Raw genomic sequence first — 25,262 nt, 5'->3', positions numbered from 1 at the left:
CAAGGTAAAGCTCCATCTAATTCATGAAATCACCCATTTCTTCCTTCAACTTCATGGGGTTCCCAAAGTACCATCCAGCATGTCCCTAAATTATTCTTATCTCTTAATTACCAGCCTCGTTGGTTCATAAGCCATTAAGACAAGACTTTCTAAAAAAGTTCTTTCTGAGTACTGTTCTATACTGTCTCCTTGAAATAGACCAGATTACGCCTCCTCTCTCTCTGTGGAAGGGAGTTTTTACAGGTCAGTGTGAAATAAGGATAATCACTGACCCTGCAGAGATCCTAAACTCCAGATTGCAGGAAAGATGAGAGTGGAGCTGGGAAGAGTCTGTCTCTCTCACTCTCTCTCTCTTTTTATATATGTAACTATAGATATGTAGCAAGGAACATTACAGTTACAAAAACCTATTTAAAAAGTATAGAGGATATAAATTATAGAAGATTAAAATAGCAAGGATATATGAATAATTACATTCACAGTTTATACAGTCTCTTAATTAAATGTATATTTGTAAAAGATCATATTGTATATTCCAAAAGCAATTATAGCTCTGCGATTATATGCCCTTCCACAATCTATCTTTCAGATACTATAACATCTACAACTTCAGAATTTAAAGAAAAATATTGAGGAAATAAGTCGTCAGTAAGCCATAGAGGTCAAGGGCATAGATTGGATGGGCATCCAAAAATACAATAAACATTATTCAGACCATACATTTAACTTAGAAGTATTTGTTAATAGTCACATATTTTTTGCTCAGTCTTATAAAAAGGTCAGTCAATATAATCCAAAACAGATAAGAAAAATTCCTACTGCCAAACATGCAGGCTAACATTAAAACTAACCAACATTTCCAGTAAATAAAGATAACTCCAGACAAAACAAATTAGTGTGAATCAGTGCCCTCCTTATTTGGGCGCAGGGAAAATAACTGAGTAAAGAGCAAAATCTACTCTGGTCATAGATAATGTTCTTGTTTCTCAATATTGCTGATAATGTTTAATTAAAGCATTTATACAGACTCACTGATATGTAACAATATAACATTGTGTGAAAACTTTGCCTTGCCAATTGCACACAAAAGGTCTTTCCAACTTAGGAAACTTGTCAACAGAGATGACAGTTTAATATTATGATCATTCAGTAAGACTTTTTTCACTTCCTTCTAATCCTTGTCCTTGGCTTGCCTTGAGCGCAGAGTCTTAGGTAATGATAAGTACTCTGCATACTGATGTCTGTTCCACATATAGATGTAGATAAAACACACACATGCTTTCTCATCAAAAGAGGCTTTAAGATTTGCCATATGGAAAAGCGAAGCTTTATCATCTTTATCCACCAAATTCTTCTTTTGGCCTCCATGGCTGAGGTCTGATCTTACTCCCATTTGATTTCTGCTCTTTTTATACTACATGCAACAAGCAGAATTTTATCTTGTGCTCTCTGATCAGACAGAGTTGTGATTATGAGGCTTCTCTCTCTCATTTTGTATGGTTTTTCCTCATGGGAATACAGTAGTTATTTTCAAATAGATTTTCACTTAGATTCAGAAATCTTGCAGATTTCACAGAAAATTAAGTAGGTCTCAGCCTTCTAGACCTTTTACCTTTCTAGATCTTTTTTGTTTTTCTGAGTTTGGACATTCTGTCTTTCACTAATTTGTTTACCTGCTCATGTTGTTCAGTCAAGGTATTTAGTTAATGAGATTTGCAGTCCCAAGTCCTACACTTTTTCTTTTTTTTTCCCACTTCTGTTCTCAGTTTAGTAAGTACGGAAGAAATTCTTTCAATTTAATTTTTCACAGGGGACATGGCAGTGCAGAGAATGTCTTGTTTAGACTTAAAACATTTCCTTTCCCAGAAAAATCCTCTGGCTGAATGTCAGTGAGTCCAGATGACCAGATACTAAGAAGTCCTAGACTCAAAGAAATCCTAATGATCATTTTTATTTTTACTGGACATTTTAACTCTTTAGATTCTGAGTCATTAAGGTCTTTCTATAGATTTATTTACTTGCTATTTTTCCGTGAAAGAAATAAAAAAATATCAACTTTCACTATTAAACTGGAGCTCTCCCTGCTTAGTCCTTGCTGCCATTTAAAATATTGTTAATTAACTACAAATTATCTTAATAGATACTGTAGACATGCTGTCTCCCTTTTCACCCTTCTGGTTCTAGTTAAGATCAACTTCCCTTTCCTATCATTTTGTTTCCTTCCCCCATTCATATTCAGACTTCTTGTGATCAACTTCAAGGTCCTGCATACCTTCCTTCCTTGTCCCTATTTGTTTCGTCTGTCATCCTCCCACATTTATGTTGCTCCGGCAATGAAACCAGCTCTAGCCCACCTTATCTCTATATATGCCACAATTGCCACCATACTTTCTTTTTTACCTCTGATGAATGGAATGTCATTCCTGATCTGGTCTGTAAAGTCACTTCACTCTCTTCATTTCGGTCTTCCCTAAAAATCCATTTCTTAAGAAACAAGTTAAGTCATCTACTGTTCTATGTCCTTTAGTCATTTTTGTGCAGGGAGATAGTTGAATGCTGAAAGGAGAAGACAAAGGGTGCTGGAACTAAACCTGGAAACAGTCTAGTAGCACCTTAAAGACTAACAAAACTGTCATTTCCATAAAAAAGACAAAAGCAGTGAACAGGTGACTAATAAGTGTTTATGATTGCCCTAATCTCTTTACTTCTCCCTTACCTTCCTCTTTCATCAGCCCCTTGTAGGTATGTGCTTGCTAGGATGAGGCTTTGTCTTCCTCTTTGGTGCACATTTTGGATGCTACTGCAGAATGAATAATACCTGTATGCAGATTTTTCCTTAATTGTTTTAATCAAATTAAAGTATTGTTAGAAATCTTTACAAGATGAAATTTTACTTGAATGTAAGTTTTTTTCCCTCTCTTTTAACTCATTTTTGTCTTCTGTTTAATGTTGAAGGCTACAGCGATTAGCAAAAGATCTTCTAAAGCAGTTCCAAGTACAGGACAGCAGTTCATTGGCAAACAACAAGGTTTCTGCTCTGGACAGGACTTTAGGAGAGATCTCTCGTATTCTGGAAAAGGAGGTATAATTTACTACCTAATTCATAATTAAATCATAGTATGCCCAACTTAATGGGCATCAAGAAACTACTAGACTTGTATGTATGTGAATATAGCAGATATAAACATTCCTACATCAGGGCGTTGCGTATTTAACAGAAAGGGGTTATGAAGAAACTTTCCTTGTGAGCTTGCTGTTACATAATTGACCATTCTGGAGATTCCAGCTTCTTCCCCAGTTTCATTAGATACTGCCCATGCTCAGAGAGAGACCAGATACACCTTAGTCCATATGGTATTTTCTATGTTCATAGTTAGTTTTTTTAATATGAGAAATTTTCTTTTTTGCTCTTCATAAAAACCCATACCTTTTAAACATAAAATAACATGTAGCAAAAGAAAATATGACTTTAAATAAAAACTAATATTTTTTGCTGCTTAAACATATTTTTCCAATAAAACCTCAAAATGCAGGGAGTGCATTTGTCCCCATTCTTAATTTTGTGAAAGTACCCACCCTTTTTTAACAGATATATTAAAGACCATCACTGTACACATGATGCATAAGTACAGTGATTTTCTTTGGTTATTATATGAAGTTGAATATTGTTTTTCATTTTGGATAGCAACAGGATTACATAAGCTTTCTGTGGTTTATCAGTAACTTTAGACATGTGAATGCTGTTACCACAAGTAAATAAAGTTTAAACAGATGGATTTGACATGGATTTTTTCCAGTTGCCTTTCCTGATATTTTAGAATACTGCCAGATGTAAGTATGGATCCAGCTGCAAGTCTTATTAACCTGAACAAGTAACTTTGAATCAGCCAAAATTTATAAGTTGATATCAAGGGGAACCGACAGCTATGCCAGGCCCTTGGGCAAGGTTGGGGGAGGTACTTTGTGGTCCCGGAAGGGTGGGGCCTCAGAACAAAGGGGGGCAGCTAGCCATCAGAGCCAGCTACACCATGGTGCCTCCCCCACCCAATGTGTCCTAGAGCACAGTGCATATTGCTTCTGCTTCCCTGGGCAGCCCTAAGAGCCTCCAATTTGCAACTCATTTACATCAGAGAATCCTTAGCTAGGAAGATTCAGCAGCTCTCTGCTTATTTATGCTACCAGACTGGCACAGAAGGTTCCAAATAAATAAGAAAATCTAGCCTTGTAAATGTAACGTGTTTTATTCCTTTAACTTGTATATATTCCAAATGGCCATGCTACTCTGATAGTAAGCTTTCAGATTCACTGGAGGACTTGGTTTTTTACTTTCTTAGAATGGAAATTCTCAAACTCACAACAATCAGTTTAGAGCAGCTAGTATCTTTTAAGCCTCTCTCACTTTCTGACCTCTTGCCAATTCTTGAGAGGCAGTTCATACCAATTATTACATCACCATAAGAATGGCTGTCATATGTGTTTCCTTTCCCATCATATTAGAAGGTTAGAATGACGTTATGCTTCCTACATTGCAAAGTATAGTAGCTCAGGCTGCTCAGAACAGACTGCTTGGGTAAACAGTACTGAGCCATCGTTTTCAGTAAAAAGGAAAAAATAATTATTTTATTATTGCTGTCAAAATGAAACTGAAGAATAGTTTATATTGCTACTGATATTTGCAAGCTGAGGAGGAGATATCCCATTTCTTCTTAGAAATGTTATAAAGAACTGAAGTTTGAAGAGCTCTGTTTAGTTAGTTTTTTTTCTTTGTACTTGAAGTGAAATTTTTCACTGGTTGAAATAGTACATTCCTCAATTAAATAATTTGCCTATATTTTCTTTTAGGGCTTTATCCAAAATACACTGAAGTCAATAAGTGTCTTTCCATTGTTATCAGAGGGCTTTTGAGTAGGCACTAGGACAGGGGTGGGCAATAATTTTTAATGATGGGCCACTCCAAGATTTTGGTAAGTAGTCAAGGGCCACACTTCTATGGAGAGGGGTGAGGGGTCTGGGATGGAGGTTGGGTGCAGAAGGGAGCTTGGGGCATGGGACTGGGCTGCAGGAGAGGAGTTTGTGTGAAGGAGGGAGTTGTGATCTGGGGCAGGGGCTTGAGATCAAAGAAAATGTAATATAGAAATAGGCCATGGAATTCACAATGTTCAGAATATTTTGTAGAATACAGCCATTTACACACATCCAGCATAAAGATATTAAGAAAACCCTTCAGTACCATTCATGAAATCTGCAGAGGTGAACATTTTGTTTTTTCCATAAGCCACAAGCTGCAGAGACCCCTAGAGTGGCACACATATGGTGAAGTATATAGTCCACTGCCAACCCTTCCCTGCTCAGTTCCTTCTTACCAACAGTGACGGTCATCAGAGCTTACCTTCTCTTTTGTTTCAAGCAAGCATACCCCAGCTTTCTAATGTAAATAGTACAAGTAGTTTGTCAGTTTTTGATAATTATTAGTTAGCACCGTGTAAATAGTTCTTAGCAGGGAGTACTTTGTTCTCTTTCACTTCCCCAGGGCCGGGGCAAGCCTTGGCTCCACAGCTTTAAACCTTGTGTCAAGTGCCAGAAGTTTATGCCTAAAGAGATAAGACTCTTGTCTTAAATACCTGGGAGTGGCCCACCTTGCAGACAAGTGCAAGATCTCCAAGGGATTTTGATCAAGAATTTGGAGAGACAGAAATTTATACTCAAGGAACTCCTCATGGGGCCCTCTTTGCATCCTCATTCATGCCATAAGCCTCTGGGTTGAAGCAAACAGCCTTGGCGCACAGTGCATTGTTCTCACTGAGGAACTTTGTGGTTCCAAAGAAGAACTCTTGATCGAAAAGTGCATATCACCACCATTCACTGGTGCCAAAGACATTGGCACCAGCCGCCCAGAACTGATCACCCTTGCTGGTACCTCGTAAGCATCAGAAGTGCCCACTCCAGAGGCGACAAAATCTAAAGGGATGCATCTTGCACCTGGAAACCTGTTGGAGTCCAAAGACCAGCCAGTACCATTGACTTTGGTGTAGCAACCAGCTCTGACAAATCCCATTCTAGTGGACTCCCCTGCCAAGATAAGCCAGGCAGGGGATGTGGACATGTTGTCCACCCCCCAAATTTATGAAGTGGCCAGGGACTTGATTGAATTAACATCAGGCTGCTGAACTCCATGAGGCAGGAGTCAGCACTGTCTCCAGTGCTGGGCCTCATACAGTCATGTGGCAGGAGGCAGGACTTTAGCAGAAGGGGAAACCATAAAAACTGCCGATGGCTCCTTAATGTGAATAATAATCATAATAACCAGGGGCAGTCCTCCTTAAAGCAATCCCAGGATACCAGGAAAAGCTTCTGAAGCTGCATTCAAGCACAGTGCTCTAATTTTAATGATGGATCCAGTTCCTATGTTTGGGCACCGTTTATCCCATTTTTACTCTAGATTCAAATTACCACCTTACAGCTATGGTGCAACTGGGGTATTAGTTCCACTTCTTTTCTACCCCTCCTTCCCACTCCCTTTCTCTGGCCCTCTTCCGGGTCCCCTCTCATGAGCAACTCCTTTATCAGGAGATTCAATTGCTCCTCCATCCAGGAGCAGTGGAAGAGGTTCCACAAGAGTATTAGGGCATGCGGTTTTATTCCCACTACTTCCTTTTCCTAAACTCCATGGGTGGGCTGTGTCCCATTCTCAACCTCCAAAGCCTCAAACACTGCTTGAAAAAGCTCAGGGTTCTGATGATCTCTCTGGCCACTATTATCCCCTCTCTGGATCTGGGTGACTGGTATACTGATTTGAAGGATGCTTTTTTCCACATGTCCATAATTATGCCCCATAGGAGATTTTGCTGGTTTTTGCTAGGCTCAGCTCACTGCTAGTCTGCAGTCCTGCTCTTTGGCCTGTCAGTGGTGTCCAAAGTATTCACAAAGTATATGGTAATCGTGGCCGCATTCCTTCACTGCAGGGGCATTCAGGTGCACCCCTACTTGGACAACTGGTTGATCAATAGCTCTTCAAGAGACCACATGGAGAGGCATGTGAACCTTGTGCAACTAATGTTTGTATGTCTGGGCCTGGTGCTCACTGTAGAGAAGTCCGTCTTGACTCTGTCTCAAAGGATAGAGTTTGTATGGACCTACCTAAAATCAATAGCCGCAATGGCGTCGCTGCCTCACGCTCGATTAGTAAACATGAGCAAACTAATTCATGTCATTAATTCATTAAGGTGCTGCAAGACCTTCGCTGTTTTTTAATTCATGTCTGTTAGTGTTCCCAACGAGCATGGCCAGAACTTCTCTCAATACTGCTCAGTACATAATACAGTTTGCCAGACTGCACCTGAGGCTTCTGGAGGCATGGTTAGCCCAAATGTAAAAACTGGGTCATCATTCCTTGGACAGAGTAGTCACCTTGACTCCCTCTTATATCTTAAGAGAATGTTTTTGTTGCACACAACTAAGAACGTAGAGTAACCTTATGTGTTCCGTCCAAACGCTTCTGAATTCATTCCAGTCAGACTTGCTGAACCCTCCCTTACAATTTCTCATTGTTGCTGCTTTTTTTAATATACTGGTGTCAAGGCCCCTTCCCCACTCTGGCACGATAAATGCAGAAGTGGGGGCCCACAAAAGTACCCCAAACCTTATCTTTCCAGGCTTTGGAATAAAACTTCCCCACAAAATCTTTACAACCTAGATTTTGGAGATAAAAACTCCGCTGCCACCACCCAAGTGATGATAAGAAAATCAGGGAAATCACTTGGGAGATCACTTGGGAAATCTCACCCCCTAAAGTACAAACCAGGACACAAAAATGAACCAATACCAGGTTAATAAAAAGAAAAGAGAAAGAACTTTTATTATCACCACAATATTCCTGTTTCAAGCATAATGACTAGATGGAAAAGTAACAAAGTAATATACTCATGGAGGGGAAACCTACCATGGGCCAGGAGCTTAGTTACAAAGGAGAGCAAAACCCATTTTTAAATGCACAGACCAGTTCCCATTTCCCAAACCATAAAACAACAAAGCCTAACAGATTTATCTAAACTTTACCCTACTTGCAGATAGTGAGTTCTTTTCTTGGAGGGAGACATTCTATCTGTCTCCCTCAGTAGCTGGAGAGAAACTGCCCCAGAGACAGACGTGGGAAAACCCCCAAATTCCTTTGTCCCAGTTTGAAATTCCTACCTGTATTCATGTTGGCTAACACTACCTGGGTTAGGTATAGTTAACCCCTTAGTTCCCAGGCTGCTGGCTAACCCTCATGATCATGACAACCTGTGCAAGTATTCTGCATAGCTGTAGTAATTAAGAGTAGCTGGGAAGTGATGCATTTAAAAATCCATGAGAATAAATAAGTGGTGTTGAGATTTGGACCTTGCATAATACATAAAACAATTGTTGGGACACTTGGGATCCCATCTACCCTACCAGCAATAGAAACTTCAGATGGCCAAGAAGTGAATTCTGAAAGCTAATTCAATTTCAGTAAATGTGTGGTGTTCTTAAATTATTGATTCTGATGTTTTCTGGCAGCAGCTTTCTCTCTGCTGTTGCTGGAACAAGAGTGTGCACATACAGCAGCGTCATCATGACACTGCCAGCTGTATGTTTTTGCTGTAGTAGAGCCTTATGGCAATACGCCAGCTCCTGTGAATCTTGGTTTTAAAGCAATCCTTTAAAATTATACAAATATACCAGATTGCAGATACTTGTTGCCTCACTGGATCGGATGACATACAGAGCCTTTCAGCAGTCAAGACACTGGTTGAAACTGGTCTCCGTGTCAGTAGTAATTCTCAGAATGCTGTTCATTGGCTTTGTGGAAAAGTTAATGGATGTAGTCATGTTTTATTCACATACAAAAAGCCACATTCACCACAATTGGCCATAATTGCCCCCCATATTGATAAATACTTTAAAATAAAAATGGCTATTTCTTGCATTCGTAGGCAATACCAAGCCAGCCAATTTAGGTTAGTGCATGAGGAAAAATATTATGACAGTGTAAAAATAGCCATACTGGGTCAGAGCAACGATCCACCCAGCCCAGTATCCTATCTTCCAACAGTGGCCAGTGCTAGGTACCCCTAGAGGGAATGAACAGAACAGGGAATCCTCAAGCAATCCCACCTTTGTCACCAGTTCCCAGCCTCTGACAAACCAAATTAATAATTAATGTTTAATTGTACTTCATATATCAATAACCATCTAGCTCTTTTGTGAACCCTGTTAAAGTTCTGGCCTTCACAACATCATCTGGCAAGGAGTTCCGCAGGTTGACTGTGTGTTGCATGAAGAAGTACTTCCTTTTGTTTGTTTTAAATCTGCTACCTATTAATTTCATTTGGTGTGACCCCTAGTTCTTGTATTATTGGAAGAAGTAAATAACTTATTCACTTTTTCCACACCAGTCATGACTTTAAGACCTCTACCATATTCCCTCATTAGTCTCCTCTTTTTTTAAGCTGAAAAGTCCCAGTCTTCTTAATCTGTCTTCATAGGGCAGCCTATGAAGTGCCTCTGGACTTCAGAATTCACTCCCTAACCTGCTCTGAAACAACACAAATGCATTGACTTTCAGGGCAGATTGCAAAGCTTGTCTTTTCTGAATAGGCCTTTTGGATAAGGTTGAATATGTGTGATGTAGGGATTTTTGTGGAGGAATCTAAGTGATGGGGAGATTTTGTTATGCAATGTGGTTCTTTTTTGACTAGTTTTATGTATGGGGGAAGCCTTTGTTTTTATTGTTCTGTTAATGATGGCATGACGCCTTTTTAATATTGATTAAATAAAAAAAGTAATAAGCATAATAAGTAATAAGCATCCGCAGAATCTTATGCCCTTATTACAGTTTACTGCTCCCTCTGGATAATATTGTTCAAGAGATTTTCCAGCAATAGAGTATTCTGTATATTCTCTCCCAACTCTTAGAAAATATCACTTGTGAGACCGTTTTCTTTGTTTCATATCTATAGTCATACAAAATAAAACGAAATATCTTACCTTGTTGTACAGCTTGCAGACTCCAGGCCAGCTGCTGCCCAGTATAATCAACACCAAGCAAAAATATATCTTCTTATTAAGGTTATGTTTATCTACATTGTGTATCACAGTCAATCTTCACTAACATTTCTAAATCACCTCCTTCCTTCTAGTATTTTACTGTTTACTTTGAGCTGTTTAACAAACTTAGTGGTTTCCTTAAACCAATTTGTGCCATGTTCTCAGATTCAAATTTGTATCATAAGAAAAATCCATTTACTGTTACTTATTTCAAAGAGTGGGAGATGATCATTGTCTTGCAAGTATAAAAGATACAACAGTATTGCTGTGTCTTTGTAAGGGGCTTAGCGTTGGGTGGCCTGTGTTTGCTCTTAAATAAAAAGTAGAATAATAGTAACAATAATAATAATTATTTATTTTATTGCATACAGTCTCTCATTAGGTGTTTCCTGAAAATGCATTTTAAAAGATACATGAGGTACAAGTAAACATTAATTATTAATTCTTTATAACATTTTGTTGCTACCAGGCTCTACAGTGGAGAAAGGGGAAAGGGAAGATAAATTTGGTGGAATTAATAGGCAAGGCCTCAGTTTTTTTCTTTTTCCCAGGCATTATCCTGCCACCAGTGAAGTCTCATTTTTTCTAAGCATCCTAATCAATAGGGTCATGAAAGATTGATTTGGTAACTGTCTGTATGTTTATGACATGAATCATATATAGTCATTTATGGAAGTAGGCTGTAATTCTCTTGTTAACTTGCAAGTCAAGAAATCAGCAGACACATCTTGCACGTCAGTGGGTGGTGAAAAGAATCTTGATGGTGTCAGTCATTGAGAGGTGGAGCCTGACACTGTTAATTGAATTTCCCCTGGGAGTGTAAAAATATACCACAGTGTAGGGGGAGGAGTGAGGGAGTGGGAACCACACAAGCTGTCAGTGTGTGAGAGCTGGTTACATTGATTTACCTCTGTTAATGGCCTGGGTTGGATAAAAAATTTCCCTAAGGGAGGACAGAGTTCACTACAATAGCTCCTTGCTACTTACTAAAAGTCTTACATGCCTACAAGGAGCGACATAAAAAATAGTAAAATAAAATAGTTCTCACAAAGCCCATTAAAGGCATAGTATAAACAATTTTCACAGTGAATGTTTCTTCTGCTAGCAGTTCATATTGATTGAAAGAAATATGTCTTCAAGGGAATCCGCGCTCTATTTGAGCGTTAGTATTCGAACAGGTAGCTTCTTAAATGGTTTTTCTTCACTTTAAAAAGCAACACTGGGGGTAAAAATAGTCTTATATAGTATCACCACTGAAATAAAGGCTTTTTAACACAAATAACATTTTCAGCTGCTATTATTGTAAATAATAGTAAATAAGTAAAATGCAAGCATCTTTCCTGTTTTTGTAACACTCTGGAGAATGTCTGAATATATTTAGAATAGTGATAGAGATGTAGCCATGTTAGTCTGGTGTAGCTGAAACAAAATACAGGACTATGTAGCACTTTAAAGACTAACAAGATGGTTTATTAGATGATGAGCTTTCGTGGGCCAGACCCACCCACGAAAGCTCATCATCTAATAAACCATCTTGTTAGTCTTTAAAGTGCTACATAGTCCTGTATTTTGAATATATTTATACCATTTAATTTTTTTCCCTCTTCATTAAATTCCAACACATTTTAAACCATATCCAGTACAACCTTATCCAGTTTTTATAAAACACTAGTAGGTAAAGACAGTATCTAAAGCAAAAATAGATATACATCACTCAGTTCAGTATAAAGTGAATCTGCTTGCACAAAAACAGTGTAATTTTTGTAGCCTGTTAATATGAAGTTAACTTTTATGATGCAGAACTTCTGAACAAACTGAAAGGTACATTACATTTACGTGAAACACAGTGCTCTACTGAAAATGCAGGTTGTATGTGTATGGGCATACGCCTTCTTCACCTATGAATAACAAAACTTAAACCAAAACTTAGGGTATTAAAGAATAAACTTATGACTTACAAATTACTTACTGGATACAGGTTGGACCTCCCTCGTCAGCACTCTCAGGACCTGACCAGCCCCAAATGAGGGAATTTGATGGATCAGGGGAGGTCCCCTACCACTAGCCTCCCAGGACACTGCTCCTCCCTCCTGCTGGCTCCACTCCAGCCCAGTTACCAGCTAACTGGGGTTCTCTGGGGATGGAGCTCCGCAGTCACCCCGGTCCGGCTTCTGTCTTACCTGGCTGGTGCTTCCTGGTGACGGGGCTCTGAGGCTTCCACACTTGGTCGGAACTCCCAGCAGGGGTTCAGCAGCTGCCCTATCTCTGCCATGCCCAACCAAGGGCTTCCCATGGATTGGGCACCGTGGCTGCCCCACTTCTGCCATACCAAGTTAGGGCTCCACGGCTGCCCTGCTATGCCAAGCCCAGCTGGGGCTCTCTAGGACAGGACTCGCCAGTCCCTATGGTGGGGCTCTCCCACCACAGACTCCCAACTGGCTCGCATTTCCGGGCACCAGGGCTCTCTGTTCCTGGTGGACCACAGATGTTGCCAGACTAGAGAGTCCCAGATTTAGGAGGGTCAACCTGTCTAACCATAAAGGACAGTTGCCTCATTATACCAGATATTTTCAGTGCTCTTCTGTAAGTAAAATTGAACAAAACCTCAAAAGTTCTAAAAATCACTGAAGTCCCAACATTTCAGCCCAGTGAAAAACACATAAGAGAGTAAAGTTATCTGTCACTACATAAACAAATTGTAACACTCAGGCCATATAGCCCATAGTATTCTCAGAAATCAATTCACTATTTGTATACAAATTCACATCCTGACTGACAAACTCTGGGAAGAAATTATATATAGGCATCTGTGTGTGTGTATTAATGTAAAAGAAAAAGCACAGTAATAGTCTTAATAAAGGCAATAACAAAGAAGTCTGTCTTGAGGCTTTGTGTAGCCCTCAGCGAACACTGATATGGGACCTCACACACCTTCACAAGGTCTTAGAAACTATATCAAGCTTAAACTCTCCTTCTGTTGTGGGCCCCCTGAAATCACCTGTTTTGCTTATGCCAAAGAATAAATTCCAAAGTCTACTGAGATATAATTGAGGTTTGAGACCGCTTCAACCAAAATATGTGACTCACCACACAGCTTTTTATTTTAATCTGGTTAGCCATTAAGGGCCTGATCCTATATGTCTCTCATCAAAGGCAGAAGGGATTTTGAGTGTGTAAGAAATCCAGGCTGAGTTCATATGCTTAAATTAAGCTGCCTTATATACAACCATTGTATATACAGAATTGTATTGTGATGCACTTTGAGGAAAAAATAATTTTGTAGTTCATTTGGTAACTGATAACTGCAATTACACTTGGCACCTCTTATGTTCATATTGGCCTCTTCCTGCTTGCAGCACTCCAAGAGCCATGCAAACCTTTTGTGACTTTGACTAAGCACGTAAGCCCCTTCTCCAGCTACCATCTCCCTGAAATTCAGAAAAAAATATTCTCCAAGTTACCCAGCAGTAGTATCCCCAGTTGCACATTCATCACACACAATTTTTAAATTATCATAAATCACTGCAAAGTTGATTTGGCATTTCTTAAATAGAGAAAATGACAAAATGAAATAGTAATTAACTTCCTCTAGATTGAAATGACAAGAGTGCTACTAGACAGACACAGTTATTGATTTACAAACTATGGAAATATTACATCCAGCCCAGACTGTTTCTAAACCTAAAGACTGATAGGACTTCTACCAGCTTGTAGCGTAAAGTTCAGCGTATCTCTGAAAGTCTGTTGTGCCAAGTCTCAGTAAGTGTACTTTCTTCTTAATGCTGTTCTTCCTTGGACTAGTACAAAAAGTTCTTCTCCAGGTGATTATTCATGTTGATTCTAAGCAGGGATGCACAGTCATCAGAAAGGTACTGCTAGGGGAAAACTATCTGCTCAGCCATAGAGCTCCTTGGAGTGGTGCAATTATGGTGCTGTATATGGTCCATTGCTGACCCTCTCTTTGCTTAGTTCCTTCTTACCACCAGGCTAGGTCTACACTACAGCTTTTTTTTTTTTTTTTTTTTTTTGGAAGAGGCTTTTCCAAAATTTGGCCCGTCTACATTGGGCCAAATTTCAGAAAATCCCCCTCCTTCAGAAGATCCCTTCTTCCTCATGGAATGAGGAAGATAGGGCTTCCGAAAGAGCACGTTTGCATATCCACAAAAAAAAAAAAAGCGGAAGAGCACAAACATTCCCTGGACACAGCAGAGTTTTTCCGGGATGTATCCCAGAAAAACACTGCAGTATAGACGTACACCCAGTGACCATCATTGGAGCTTTCTTTCTCTTGCCTCAGGCAAGTGTTTTCCCTAGCTTTCATCTTAATTCTTGTAAATAGTTGTCATTAGGTAGATATGTATTAGGTTGGGTTTTCTTTTTCTATTACTTAGTGGAGAGCAGTCCCTCCTCCCCCATTGCCTGGGGACTAGGGCATACCTTGGTCCCAGGGCTTCAAACCTTGTGCTTCTTATCAGAAGGATATGCCAACTGGAGACCCTCATGAGTCTTAAGAGAAGCCTATCAAACAGACAAGTGCATGATCTGTAAGGGTTTCTGGCCTTGTACGAAGAGGAACTTAGACTTAAACTACTCCTCAGTTCTACACCCTCAACTGGTGCAGCGGGGCCTGCCTCCGAAACTGGTTTTGTTCTTGGTGAGGACAACACAGCATCACTGAAAGACTTGACCTTCAAGACTCCCCAGCATCACTACTCTCCGGGGTCCTAAGGCTGGGGCAGTAAACTCTCAGCACCGATCACGTTTTCCAGGCCAAATAAGAGACAGAAGCTGCTGGAGAGAGGGAAATCGCCTATGACCAGTAAGGCTGAGTACGCAGAACTCTAGTTGAACGCATCTAACACTTAAATCATGGTACTTTTGAAACTCTTACCTGGATGGTGCTATTTTCAGTTGAAATAAAAAATAGTTAAAGTATCTGTGGTGAGAGTAATCAAATCTGGGGTTACTTTACATGCAAATTCAAAATATGTTTGTCTAGAAATTGATTGTTTATTTCATATCACAGTTTAGCAGAAAATGAAGAATATAGAAATTCCATTGTCTGAAGGGTAATAAATATTGCAGTGTAGGGCTACATTCTGATACATGTGAAACATTGATTAACGTATCAGAGAAAATAATTTAATGTGCCACATATATTGTATGCATTGATGTTTTTTTAATTGCCTTGGAGACATTTTCTTAGTGTGTCTTTATACAATACCTAGCGATATAGGGCCTTGACATCAGATGACATTTCTAGGGATTATCAAAATCATGGCTTGGCTTCGCGAACGAATATCTAGGAAGGAAATCCACGTCTTCTGCAGGCACGCTGGTGGCTGACGAGGCCTATGCGGGACAGGCAGGTCCTTCCACAACGGGTGCAAATATAGGTCTGATCCGGGATAGGTTCTGAGGGGTCACGGTTCTTCTTCCTTCTCCTTTTGTCCTCCATACAGGCCCTGCAGGTATCTTCGAAGAAGGAGGTGGCCTGGTGGACTGTGTGCCGCCAAGAGTTGCGATCAGCTGCTTGTGTTGCCCACTGACGGTGATCGATACAACAAGCAGTGAGGGACTTCTTCAGGGAGTCTTTGTACCGCTTTCGTGGTGCCCCTATGTCACGGTAGCCAGAGGACAGTTCCCCATACAGCACGATCTTGGGTAGGCGGTGGTTCTCCATCCTGGCGATGTGCCCTGCCCAGCGAAGCTGTATCTTGAGGACCATGGCCTCGATGCTGGTGACCTCCGCTAACTCGAGGACTTCAGTGTTGGCGACGAAGTCACTCCAATAAATATTGAGGATTGTGCGGAGGCAGCGCTGATGGAAACACTCGAGGAGACTCAGGTGACGATGGTACGTGACCCAGGACTCAGCGCCATGCAAGAGAGTGGTCAGCACAACAGTTTTGTAAACGCTGACCTTTGTGTCTCTTTTGAGGTTGCTGTTGTTCCAGACACGTTTGTATAGTCTGCCGAATGCACTGTTTGCCTTGGCCAGCCTGTTATCGACTTCTTTGTCGATCTTGGCGTCAGACGAGATCACGCACCCCAAGTAGCTGAACTGGTGGACAACTTTCAGTTCTGTTTGTTCAATGAAGATGCTTGGTGGATGGTGCTCCTCGTGGGGTGCTGGCTGATGAAGAACTTCAGTCTTCTTCAGGCTAACTTCAAGACCGAAGATCTGAGCAGTTTTTGTGAAACAAGACATAATTAGCTGCATAGCTGCCTCTGTGTGAGCAAGGATGGCGGCATCGTCAGCAAACAGCAGCTCCCTGATCAGTTTCTCCATGGTCTTTGTATGGGCCTGCAAACGCCTCAGGTTGAACACGCTCCCGTCGAGACGAAAACGGATGTATACGCCATCAGCGTCGTCAAGGTCCTCTGTGATCTGCTGGAGCATCATGCTGAACAAAATGGTGAACAGCGTGGGAGCAAGAACATAGCTTTGTTTCACGCCATTTGCAATAGGGAAAGGCTGCGAGAGGTCGCTGCTATGTCTGACTTGTCCAAGCTGGTCTTCATGAAGCTGGATGATCATGGTGAGGAACTTCGGTGGGCAGCCTAGTTTTTCCAGGATTTTCCAAAATCCCTGCCTGCTCACGGTGTCACGCTTTTGTCAGGTCCACAAAGGTGATGTACAACGCTTTGTTTTGCTCCCGGCACTTCTCCTGAATCTGCCTCAGGACAAACACCATGTCTGTGGTTCCCCGGTTGGCTCTGAAGCCACACTGTGTCTCTGGGAGGTGATCTTCTGCTATCGCGGGTACCAGTCTATTCAGCAGTACTCTTGCGAGGATTTTGCCGGCGACGGACAGAAGTGTTATGCCGCGATAATTGGAACAGTCTGACTTCTCCCCTTTGTTCTTGTACAGGGTGATGATGACTGCGTCCTTGAGGTCATGAGGGAGTTTACCCTGCTCCCAGCAGCAGATGAAGAATTCATGGAGTTTGGTGTACAGTGCTGGGCCTCTGTTCTTCCATACCTCAGGAGGGATGCCATCAACTTCTGCAGCTTTACCACTCTTCAGCTGTTCAATGGCTTCCTCAGTCTCTTGTAATGTTGGTGCCACATCCAGTTCAGTTTTCACTGGTTGTTGTGGGATGCGGTCAATCGCTGGTTCTTGGACTGAGCGGCTAGCATTGAAGAGGGTGTAAAAGTGCTCAGACCAGCGGTTCAGGATAGAGTCCTTTTCGGTGAGCAGTTCTTTCCCGTCTGCACTCCGCAAGGGGCTCAGGATTTGGTACAAAGGGCCATATACCGCTTTTAGAGCTTCGTAGAATCCCCTGTAGTCGCCAGTATCAGCACAAAGCTGAGTTCTTACTGCGAGGTTGGTCCACCACTCGTTCTGAATCTCTCGAAGCTTGCACTGGAAAGTGCTGCATTCCAGGCGGAAGGCTGCTTTTTTGTGCAGGCAGGATGGTTGGGCCAGGTGGGCCTGGTGTGCTGACCTCTTCTTTGACAGCAGCTCTTGGACTTCTAAGTTCTCATCGAACCAATCCCTGTTCTTCTTCGTGGAGAATCCGAGGATATCTTCAGATGTTTGCAGAACAACGGTTTTGATATGATCCCACAGCACTTCTGGAGCCGGAGGCGAGTCTTCTAGGAGCTTGGTTCCTCTAGCCTGGATCGTAGGCTCTCCTGGAAAACCGCCTTGACCGCGGCAGACTGAAGGCTGCAGACTTTGAGCTTCTTCCTCTGGGCGCCACCTTTCCTTGGTTTGGGCTCAAAGTGGAAGCTGAGTTTGCAGCGGACAAGGCGGAGGTCTGGGTGATACTCAGCGCTGGGCATTACCCTAGTGTGAAAGACATCTTTTAGATCACGCTGGCGCACTAAGATGTAGTCTATGAGATGCCAGTATTTTGACCGAGGGTGCATCCAGGTCTGAGGGTGCATCCAGGTTGTCTTCAGACTGTCTTTCTGATGGAAGATAGTGTTGATAATGGAAAGCTGCTGTTCCGCACAGAGTTCAAGTAACAAGCGTCCATTTTCGTAGCAGCTGCCCACACCAGGCCTTCCAAGTACGCCTTTCCAGGTTTCCAAGTCTCTGCCCACTCTGGCGTTGAAGTCACCCAGGATGACAATCTTGTCATCAGCTGGAACATCCTGCAGAAGGCTGCGTAGGTTGGAATAAAACTTGTCTTTGTCAGCAGGGTCTGCCTGGAGAGTTGGAACATACACATTAAACAGTGTGGCGTGTTGCTGGTCACGAAGTGGTAGATGCATTGAGATGATGCGGTCAGAGTGGCCGGTTGGCAGGCTTGCAAGCTTGACAGCGATGGAGTCCCTGATCATGAAGCCGACACCTGAAAGGCGTCTCTCTGTCGCTGACCAGTAGAGGGTGTAGCCTGCGCCCTGCTCTCTTAGACTTCCTTCCTCTGAAAAGCGGATTTCGCTGAGTGCGGCGATGTCAATATCCAGCCTAGTGAGTTCGTGTGCAATTAAAGCGGATCGTCGCTCAGGTCGAGTGCTGTCGGCTGAGTCTAACATGGTTCTGATGTTCCAGCATGCGAGTTTAAGTCCTTTCCCACCTTTTAAGGCGAGTGGGATGCGCCGTTGATTCTTTGATATACTTCGACCGCGGAGATGGAGATGCCCGTTGACCGCGGTAAGCCAACTGGGGGAGAAGGAGATGAGCTTTGTTTAGGCCACCTTTTCTAGGCCCCTCTCCGTGTGGAACAAGCAGTGCTGTCCCTAAAAAAGGCTGCTTGGTCACGCAGGATGCTGCCGAGTGATGATGTCGTCTCCAGGTCATCATCAGACGACCACTAGCGCCTGAGCTGCCTGCGTGCAGGATTGAGACTGAGGCTGCCAGTGTCATCTTACACCTGCCGAGTTTGCCCCTTTCCCATCGCTACAGGACTTAGTGAGACCGGGGGGAGTAGACGTGAGTATTTCCTTCTTGCCTGCGCAAAGGAGTTTTCAAGTGGAGTGCAGTGTGCGCAGAACTGGCTCCACCCTTTAAACCCAGGGTTCAGCTGCCATGGCCTAGCAAGCTGGGACGGTGACAGCGAGGTCCTTGGGCCGTAGGTTTTACATCAGAGTTCCCTTCTCCTAGGCAGACGGCCTTCCAGGGCTAAAGAGATCCACCTTCCCTGCTATTTCAAACCATAGCTGGTAGGCCACAGCCGCAATCCACAATAACGAAGTGGCGTGCCTTGGTCCCGAACACTTGGCCGTTGGGTCCTAACGAGAGCCTTCCGCCCTGGCCGGTGACTCCGTCGTGGGAGTTCATTCGCCCAGTGATGCAGTGTAAACATCACCCCCTCAGGTCGTTTAGCCCGCCAGCTGAAGCGGTTTACCGGGGTGTGGCACTAGGAGCCAGACGTGAGAGATTTAGGAGATGGATGAGGACCAGTGCTTCCGTCCACTCAAAAATTGAGTGCAGCTATCAGAAAAACAAAGGTACTACCTCTACCCAGAGCTCCCTACATATCAAAATACTACTAATAAATAAGTATACCCTTAGTTCCATAGTGAACTTGATATTAAAACTTGAGAATGGTATAACCACTTAGTCCATACTTATTTCTTCTTTGTACATCATTAATAAGAACTGTATATACTGCAACAAAAAATTAGTTAACTATTTTTCAATGACCTTACTAAGCTGAAGAAAAAAATAATTTTGTACTGTTTAATGTAGTCACCATATAAGAAGCAGATTTCAGAAAAGAAAAAATATTGCCCTAACAATATTTATCTTTTTATTTTCAGAACTCTTTGAATCTGGGTATTATGTCTATACTTTTCACTTTTACACTATTACTTTTCTAGATTGATGCACATTTATGACCTTTATGCTCCCCAGTTGTGAGCAATGGTTTATTTAGTGTCAAACAACATTTTTGTTTTCTTGATTACTAGATACAGGCAGTCCACGACTTACGCGGATCCGACTTATGTCGGATCCGTAGTTACGAACGGGGCTTTTCTCGCCCCAGAGGACGTGGGCGGTGGGACCGCCCAGACACGCCGCGGTCCCGCTGCCCGTGTCCTCCAGGGTGAGAAAAGCTGCTCCGCGTCTCCCTGGTCTGCTGGGGGAGCCCCCCCAGCAGACCAGGGAGATGCGGAGCAAAGCCTTGGAGGACGCGGGCGGCGGGACCGCCCAGATGCTCCCCCCAGCAGACCAGGGAGACGCGGAGGATGCGGGAGGACCGTGACGCGTCTCGGCGGTCCCGCCGCCCGCGTCTCCCTGGTCTGCTGGTGGGGGGCGGGGGCGCAGCTAGTGCGCCCCCTCCCCCCAACAGACCAGGCTTTTCTTGCGACGCCTGGAGTAGAGCAGCTGGGGCGCTGCCCGGTTGGTCCCGCAGCACCGCTCCTCGGCTGACTTGGGGACACCCGGGGTAGAGCAGCTGGGGTGCTGTCGGGTTGGTCCCCACAGAGCTGAGGTACGGCGCTGCGGGGACCTACCCGGCAGCGCCCCAGATGCTCTGTCCCAGGCGTCCAGATTCAGCTGCTGTTGAAACTGATCAGCGGCTGATTCCAGGAAGCCCGGGGCAGAGCGACTCTGCCTCGGGCTTCCTGTAGTCAGTCGCTGGTCAGTTTCATCAGCGGCTGAATCTGGACGCCAGTTCCGACTTACATACAGATTCAACTTAAGAACAAACCTACAGTCCCTATCTTGTACGTAACCCGGGGACTGCCTGTACATTTGTAGCCCATTGGTGCACCAGTCATGATGTCAGTTTTTTACATTCTGGTAAAATGTTTGTTGTAACTTTCAAATACAGGGGGACTGTAAAGAGACAATGTTTATCACATTACAGAGACTGTCAGAAATGGTTGGCCTCAACAGTGCAGCATCAAATCCTGTATTTACATTAAAATGTAACCAACTGACTGGCCTGTTCTGCAGTGACTGGTTGCTACCGTGATGATTAATAAAACAGTTTTTTGTGGGTACAGCAGGTTGCCTACCTATATGTTTCACTGGACATTTGCTTTCTCTTGTCATGGACCTGGCCACAACAATGGCAAGAAGCAAAAGCAATCGTGTAAAATTAAAAACAGATGCGATACTTGTTCATTAAATTAATCTATGGCAAAAGTAAGGTATAGAATAAAACTAACATTACATAGAATCAATCATTTTAGTATATATTAGACTTTAAACCATTTGTGGTGCTTAAAATTAATATTTCTAAAGAGCTTGAAGAGACAAGTGTGATATATTATAATTGTTATGAGAATAAAAGAAAGAGGGTATTATTGTGAATTAGTCACATTTGCATTTTACAACCAAGAGTCTGTGAAGCTAGGATAAACATCTGTGCAGGGATTCCTGGCACACAAGAGGACTGCTGAGACAGCAAGGAACTCCCATGCCAACTCTGACACCTTTTTCCCAGCCCCAGCCTTCCATTCCAGAGAGATGCACTTTAGAGATCCACACCTGCCAGAATGGGGCTTGGAACCTTGGAGTGCCAGATGCACCTAAATGTCAACAAAGGCCAGAGTGGTCCCCTATTGGTTCCAGAATCAGAGAACTAGACATGGCAGAAAGCCCTCTTTCCCTTCTTCTCCCTCCCTCCTCCCCCCATCTGCCTTCTCCTGTCTTGCATTGAACGTAGCTCTGCCAAGACAGGAGATCTGCTCCCTGGTGTATGTGATTCTGAAACTGTCGAAGAGAATATTGTGTATGCCATCCCCAAAACTGCAATGGTATTAACTACTGAAGCTAATGCACAACCTTTTTAGAAGAGCAGAGAAGCCACTTTTCCAGATTATGAAATTATTTTATATGGCCTTTGCAGGAGCAGGAGAGCAACAGATGGATTTATTGAAGGGATAAAGAATTGAATACTGTTCCTCCAATTAAATAGCAGAGCACCTTTGCTGCCATGCCACCAACATTAGCTGTGTCAGCATTGATAGGCCTTAGCTGCATCCCCACATGTGATTTGTCTAGTGTGTGGATTTGTAACCTGGGGGTTGCAGTCCTCAGAAAAATGACTACATCAGCAGATCACAAACAGCAGGTGCTCTGCTATTCCTATGTTGTTAAATTAGAGGGATCTTCAGCAAGGTCTTAATATGGAAAAGGTTGGGAACTGTTGGTCTAGCGAATTTGCCCAGGTCTCAGACTATGCCCCAGACCTTTGCTTGATCCCACTTCCAACTCTCACAAAGAATGCTTCATTCCATACCATGCTTGGACCTGAAAAGCCTCCTTTATTTCTTAACCTCCTTGAACAGCACAACCGTACTGAATATTAGACCATTGGCAGCTGCACAATTAAGCCAGTAGGATTTCAAGATAGATTTAGCAAAAAGTTATTAGAGACAGTACAAAGCATGGAAATGTATACTAATAATAGCCACGCTATACAGGCAATCCCCGGGTTACGTACAAGATAGGGACTGTAGGTTTGTTCTTAAGTTGAATATGTAAGTCGGAACTGGCGTCCAGATTCAGCCGCTGCTGAAACTGATCAGTTTCAACAGTGGCTGAATCTGGATGCCAGTTCTGACTTACATACAGATTCAACTTAAGAACCCCAGGCGTCCCCAAGTCAGCTGCTGCTGAAACTGATCAGTGGCTGATTCCAGGAAGCCCGGGGCAGAGCAACTACCGCTGCGCGCCTGGGCTGTCCCGCTGCGGGCGTCCTCCGCGGCTTTGCTCCCCGTCTCCCTGGTCTGACCAGCAGACCAGGGAGACGGGGAGCAGCTTTTCTCCCCCCGGAGAACGTGGGCGGCGGAACCGCAGCTCATCTTGGCGTCCCGCCGCTCCCGTCCTCCGGGGCGAGAAAAGCCCCATTCGTAACTGCGGATCCAACATAAGTTGGATCCGCGTAACTCGGGGACTGCCTATATTACACTGTGCCACAGTATCTCTTTCTCTACCTGACTACGGTTTTTAAAAAATGCTATAGTGCTACAAAAGTTCAGTAGAAAAGCAAAATCCAATGGGTATTTTTGTGATACAGAATCATTCTCATGCTTTTTATCCTTGAAATTTTGACTCTCTGCTGTAGCTTGTGTTGGGGGCAGGAAGATTGTTTTTATTTTTGTTTTGCTTCATTTTTAAATCTTTCGTTTCTCCACTAGAGGACAGTACTAGCAGGAACACTGCACAAATACTTTGAATCCTTAAAAGTGAAAGAATTGGCATCAAAAGTAAAAAAAAAAAAAATTCAAAGGGGAGATGCATATACATCATTAACTTGGATTATAATGATGATCATTTTAAATACATTATTTTAATTCTGAGAAGGTATTTTGTTTTTAAAGTTAAGCGTGAGGATACATTTAAAACAGGAATTCATGTGTATAAATTGTATATTAAAATGCTCTCCTTAATTTTATGTAAATAACTTTATGCTTTATTGACTTCATATGAGTACTCCCTTTGCATAAGTTTCGGACCATCAGAGCTATGGTTTGTGCTCAACAGCCAGTGTCCTTCAAATTATACACATTTTCTATTGAGCTATCTGCATTGGTATGTTTTTTTCTTTTTAATACACCGGATATATATACACGTACATTCATTACGTGACCCATTCCCCATCACCCATTCCCAGCTTCTGATAGTGTCTAGGGACACCATTCCTGCCCGTCCTGGCTAATAGCCAATGATGCACCTATCCTCCATTAATTGATCTAGCTCTTTTTTGAACCCTGTTATAGTCTTTGACTTCACAACATCTTCTGGCAAGGAATACCACAAATTGATTGTCGTGTGTGTGAAGAAGTACTTCCTTTTGTTTGTTTTAAACCTGCTGCCTATTAATTTCAGTTGGTGACCCCTATTTCTTGTGTTATAGGAAGAAGTAAACTCTTCTTTATTCACTTTCGCCATAGCAGTCATGATTTTATAGACCTTATCATATTCCTCCCCTTAGCTCTCTCTTTTCTAAGCTGAAAAGTCCCAGGCCCTGATCCTGCCAAGGCCTAACCATGTACTAAACTTTATGCACTTTTTTACACTACATTTTACAAATTTTAGTGTTTGGATTGAAGTCAGTGGGATGAATGCATGCATAGTCCAGAGTCAGTCATGTAAGCTCTAAAAAAAAATGTGATGGATAGTCATAAAGCCAGACATGTTTATCATGAATTGGCTATTCATCTGGTAGCATAATGTTTAATACATCATGTTTAGATGGATTTTTTTTGATATTTTTTATTTTTTGCTCATTTGATATAATATATCAGAAGATGCTACCTTGAGCTTCATGTTAACCAGAAATTTTTATGATGCATTTCAGGTAGCTGCTGTAAATTTCATGAGTTTCCTATTTTTAATGAAAACTAACAATATTTGCATAACTTATACAATTCCCACATATTAAAATCATTTTTTATTTAAATATGTTTTATTTATAAATATTTTACTTAAATAAATGTTTAGAATAGGAAAGTGTTAATTAAGTTCTCTGGCATATCTGGTTGAGTTAAAAAAATATTTCTGGTGCTGTACTGTTCTTGCATAAAACCTAAACCTCATTCAAAACAGTAAGAATTGGCATTCCTCCTTGGGGCTCAGAGGTCTAAGTATCAGTTTTTTAAAAGGCACAGCTTATACTTCAATTTATAAAACATATTGATTAATAGGACTAATGAATACATGCTAAAAGCTTATATTTTCATGAAAATTTAATTTGGCTACCTGTATGGTGCAATGAGATGAAGTGCTGGATGTAAGGAGGAAAAAATAGAATTAACATTGGACTTTCAGTTTGTCCTTAATCCAAGAACAAATAAATCAGAACTTCTTGTTCTGTTATGGGTTGCATGATTCTTAGAAAGTCTAGCTGAAAAACTCTAAAACTGCTCTTTATTAGAAAAATGTTCACTAGTTGTCAAGCAGTGCCACTCACAGGCTTGAAATACTATGATAAAATGATTTTTCTCAACAGAGTATAGTAAGGAAGTATACTAAATAAAGAAATATTCCAGTGGCTGACGAGTGCAGAGTTCAGTGAAATTTGGGGCTGCGTCTAGACTTGCATGATTTTGCCGCCTGTCTACACTGGACGCAAGTATTTGTGCAAGAACACTGACTTTGTAATGTACAAAATCAGTGGTTCTTGCGCAAACGCTCTGATGCTCCCACTCAGGGATAAGCCCTCTTGCGCAAATATTCTTCCACAAGAGGGCCAGTGTAGACAGCAACATTAATTTCTTGTGCAAGAAAGCCTGATGGCTAAAATGGCCATCAGAGCTTTCTTGCGCAAGAGAGCATCTA

At 42.2% G+C, this 25,262-nt stretch overlaps 1 protein-coding gene across 11 annotated transcripts in view; it reads left to right on the top strand.

Moving 5' to 3' along the window:
* The window catches only part of SCAPER (S-phase cyclin A associated protein in the ER), a 406,333-nt gene that overhangs the window by 208,960 nt on the left and 172,111 nt on the right, over nt 1-25,262 (top strand). For all 11 annotated transcript variants that reach the window (XM_075897367.1, XM_075897364.1, XM_075897365.1 and 8 more), the window contains one exon: nt 2,956-3,082. In XM_075897367.1, coding sequence (XP_075753482.1) covers nt 2,956-3,082 — 127 coding nt within the window. The remainder of the gene's footprint in view (nt 1-2,955; nt 3,083-25,262) is intronic.

This window comes from Pelodiscus sinensis, chromosome 14, assembly GCF_049634645.1.
Source record: "Pelodiscus sinensis isolate JC-2024 chromosome 14, ASM4963464v1, whole genome shotgun sequence".
Lineage (NCBI taxonomy): Eukaryota > Metazoa > Chordata > Testudines > Trionychidae > Pelodiscus > Pelodiscus sinensis.
The sequence above is the reverse complement of the archived record's forward strand: the minus strand, read 5'-3'. Positions and strand labels throughout refer to the sequence as shown.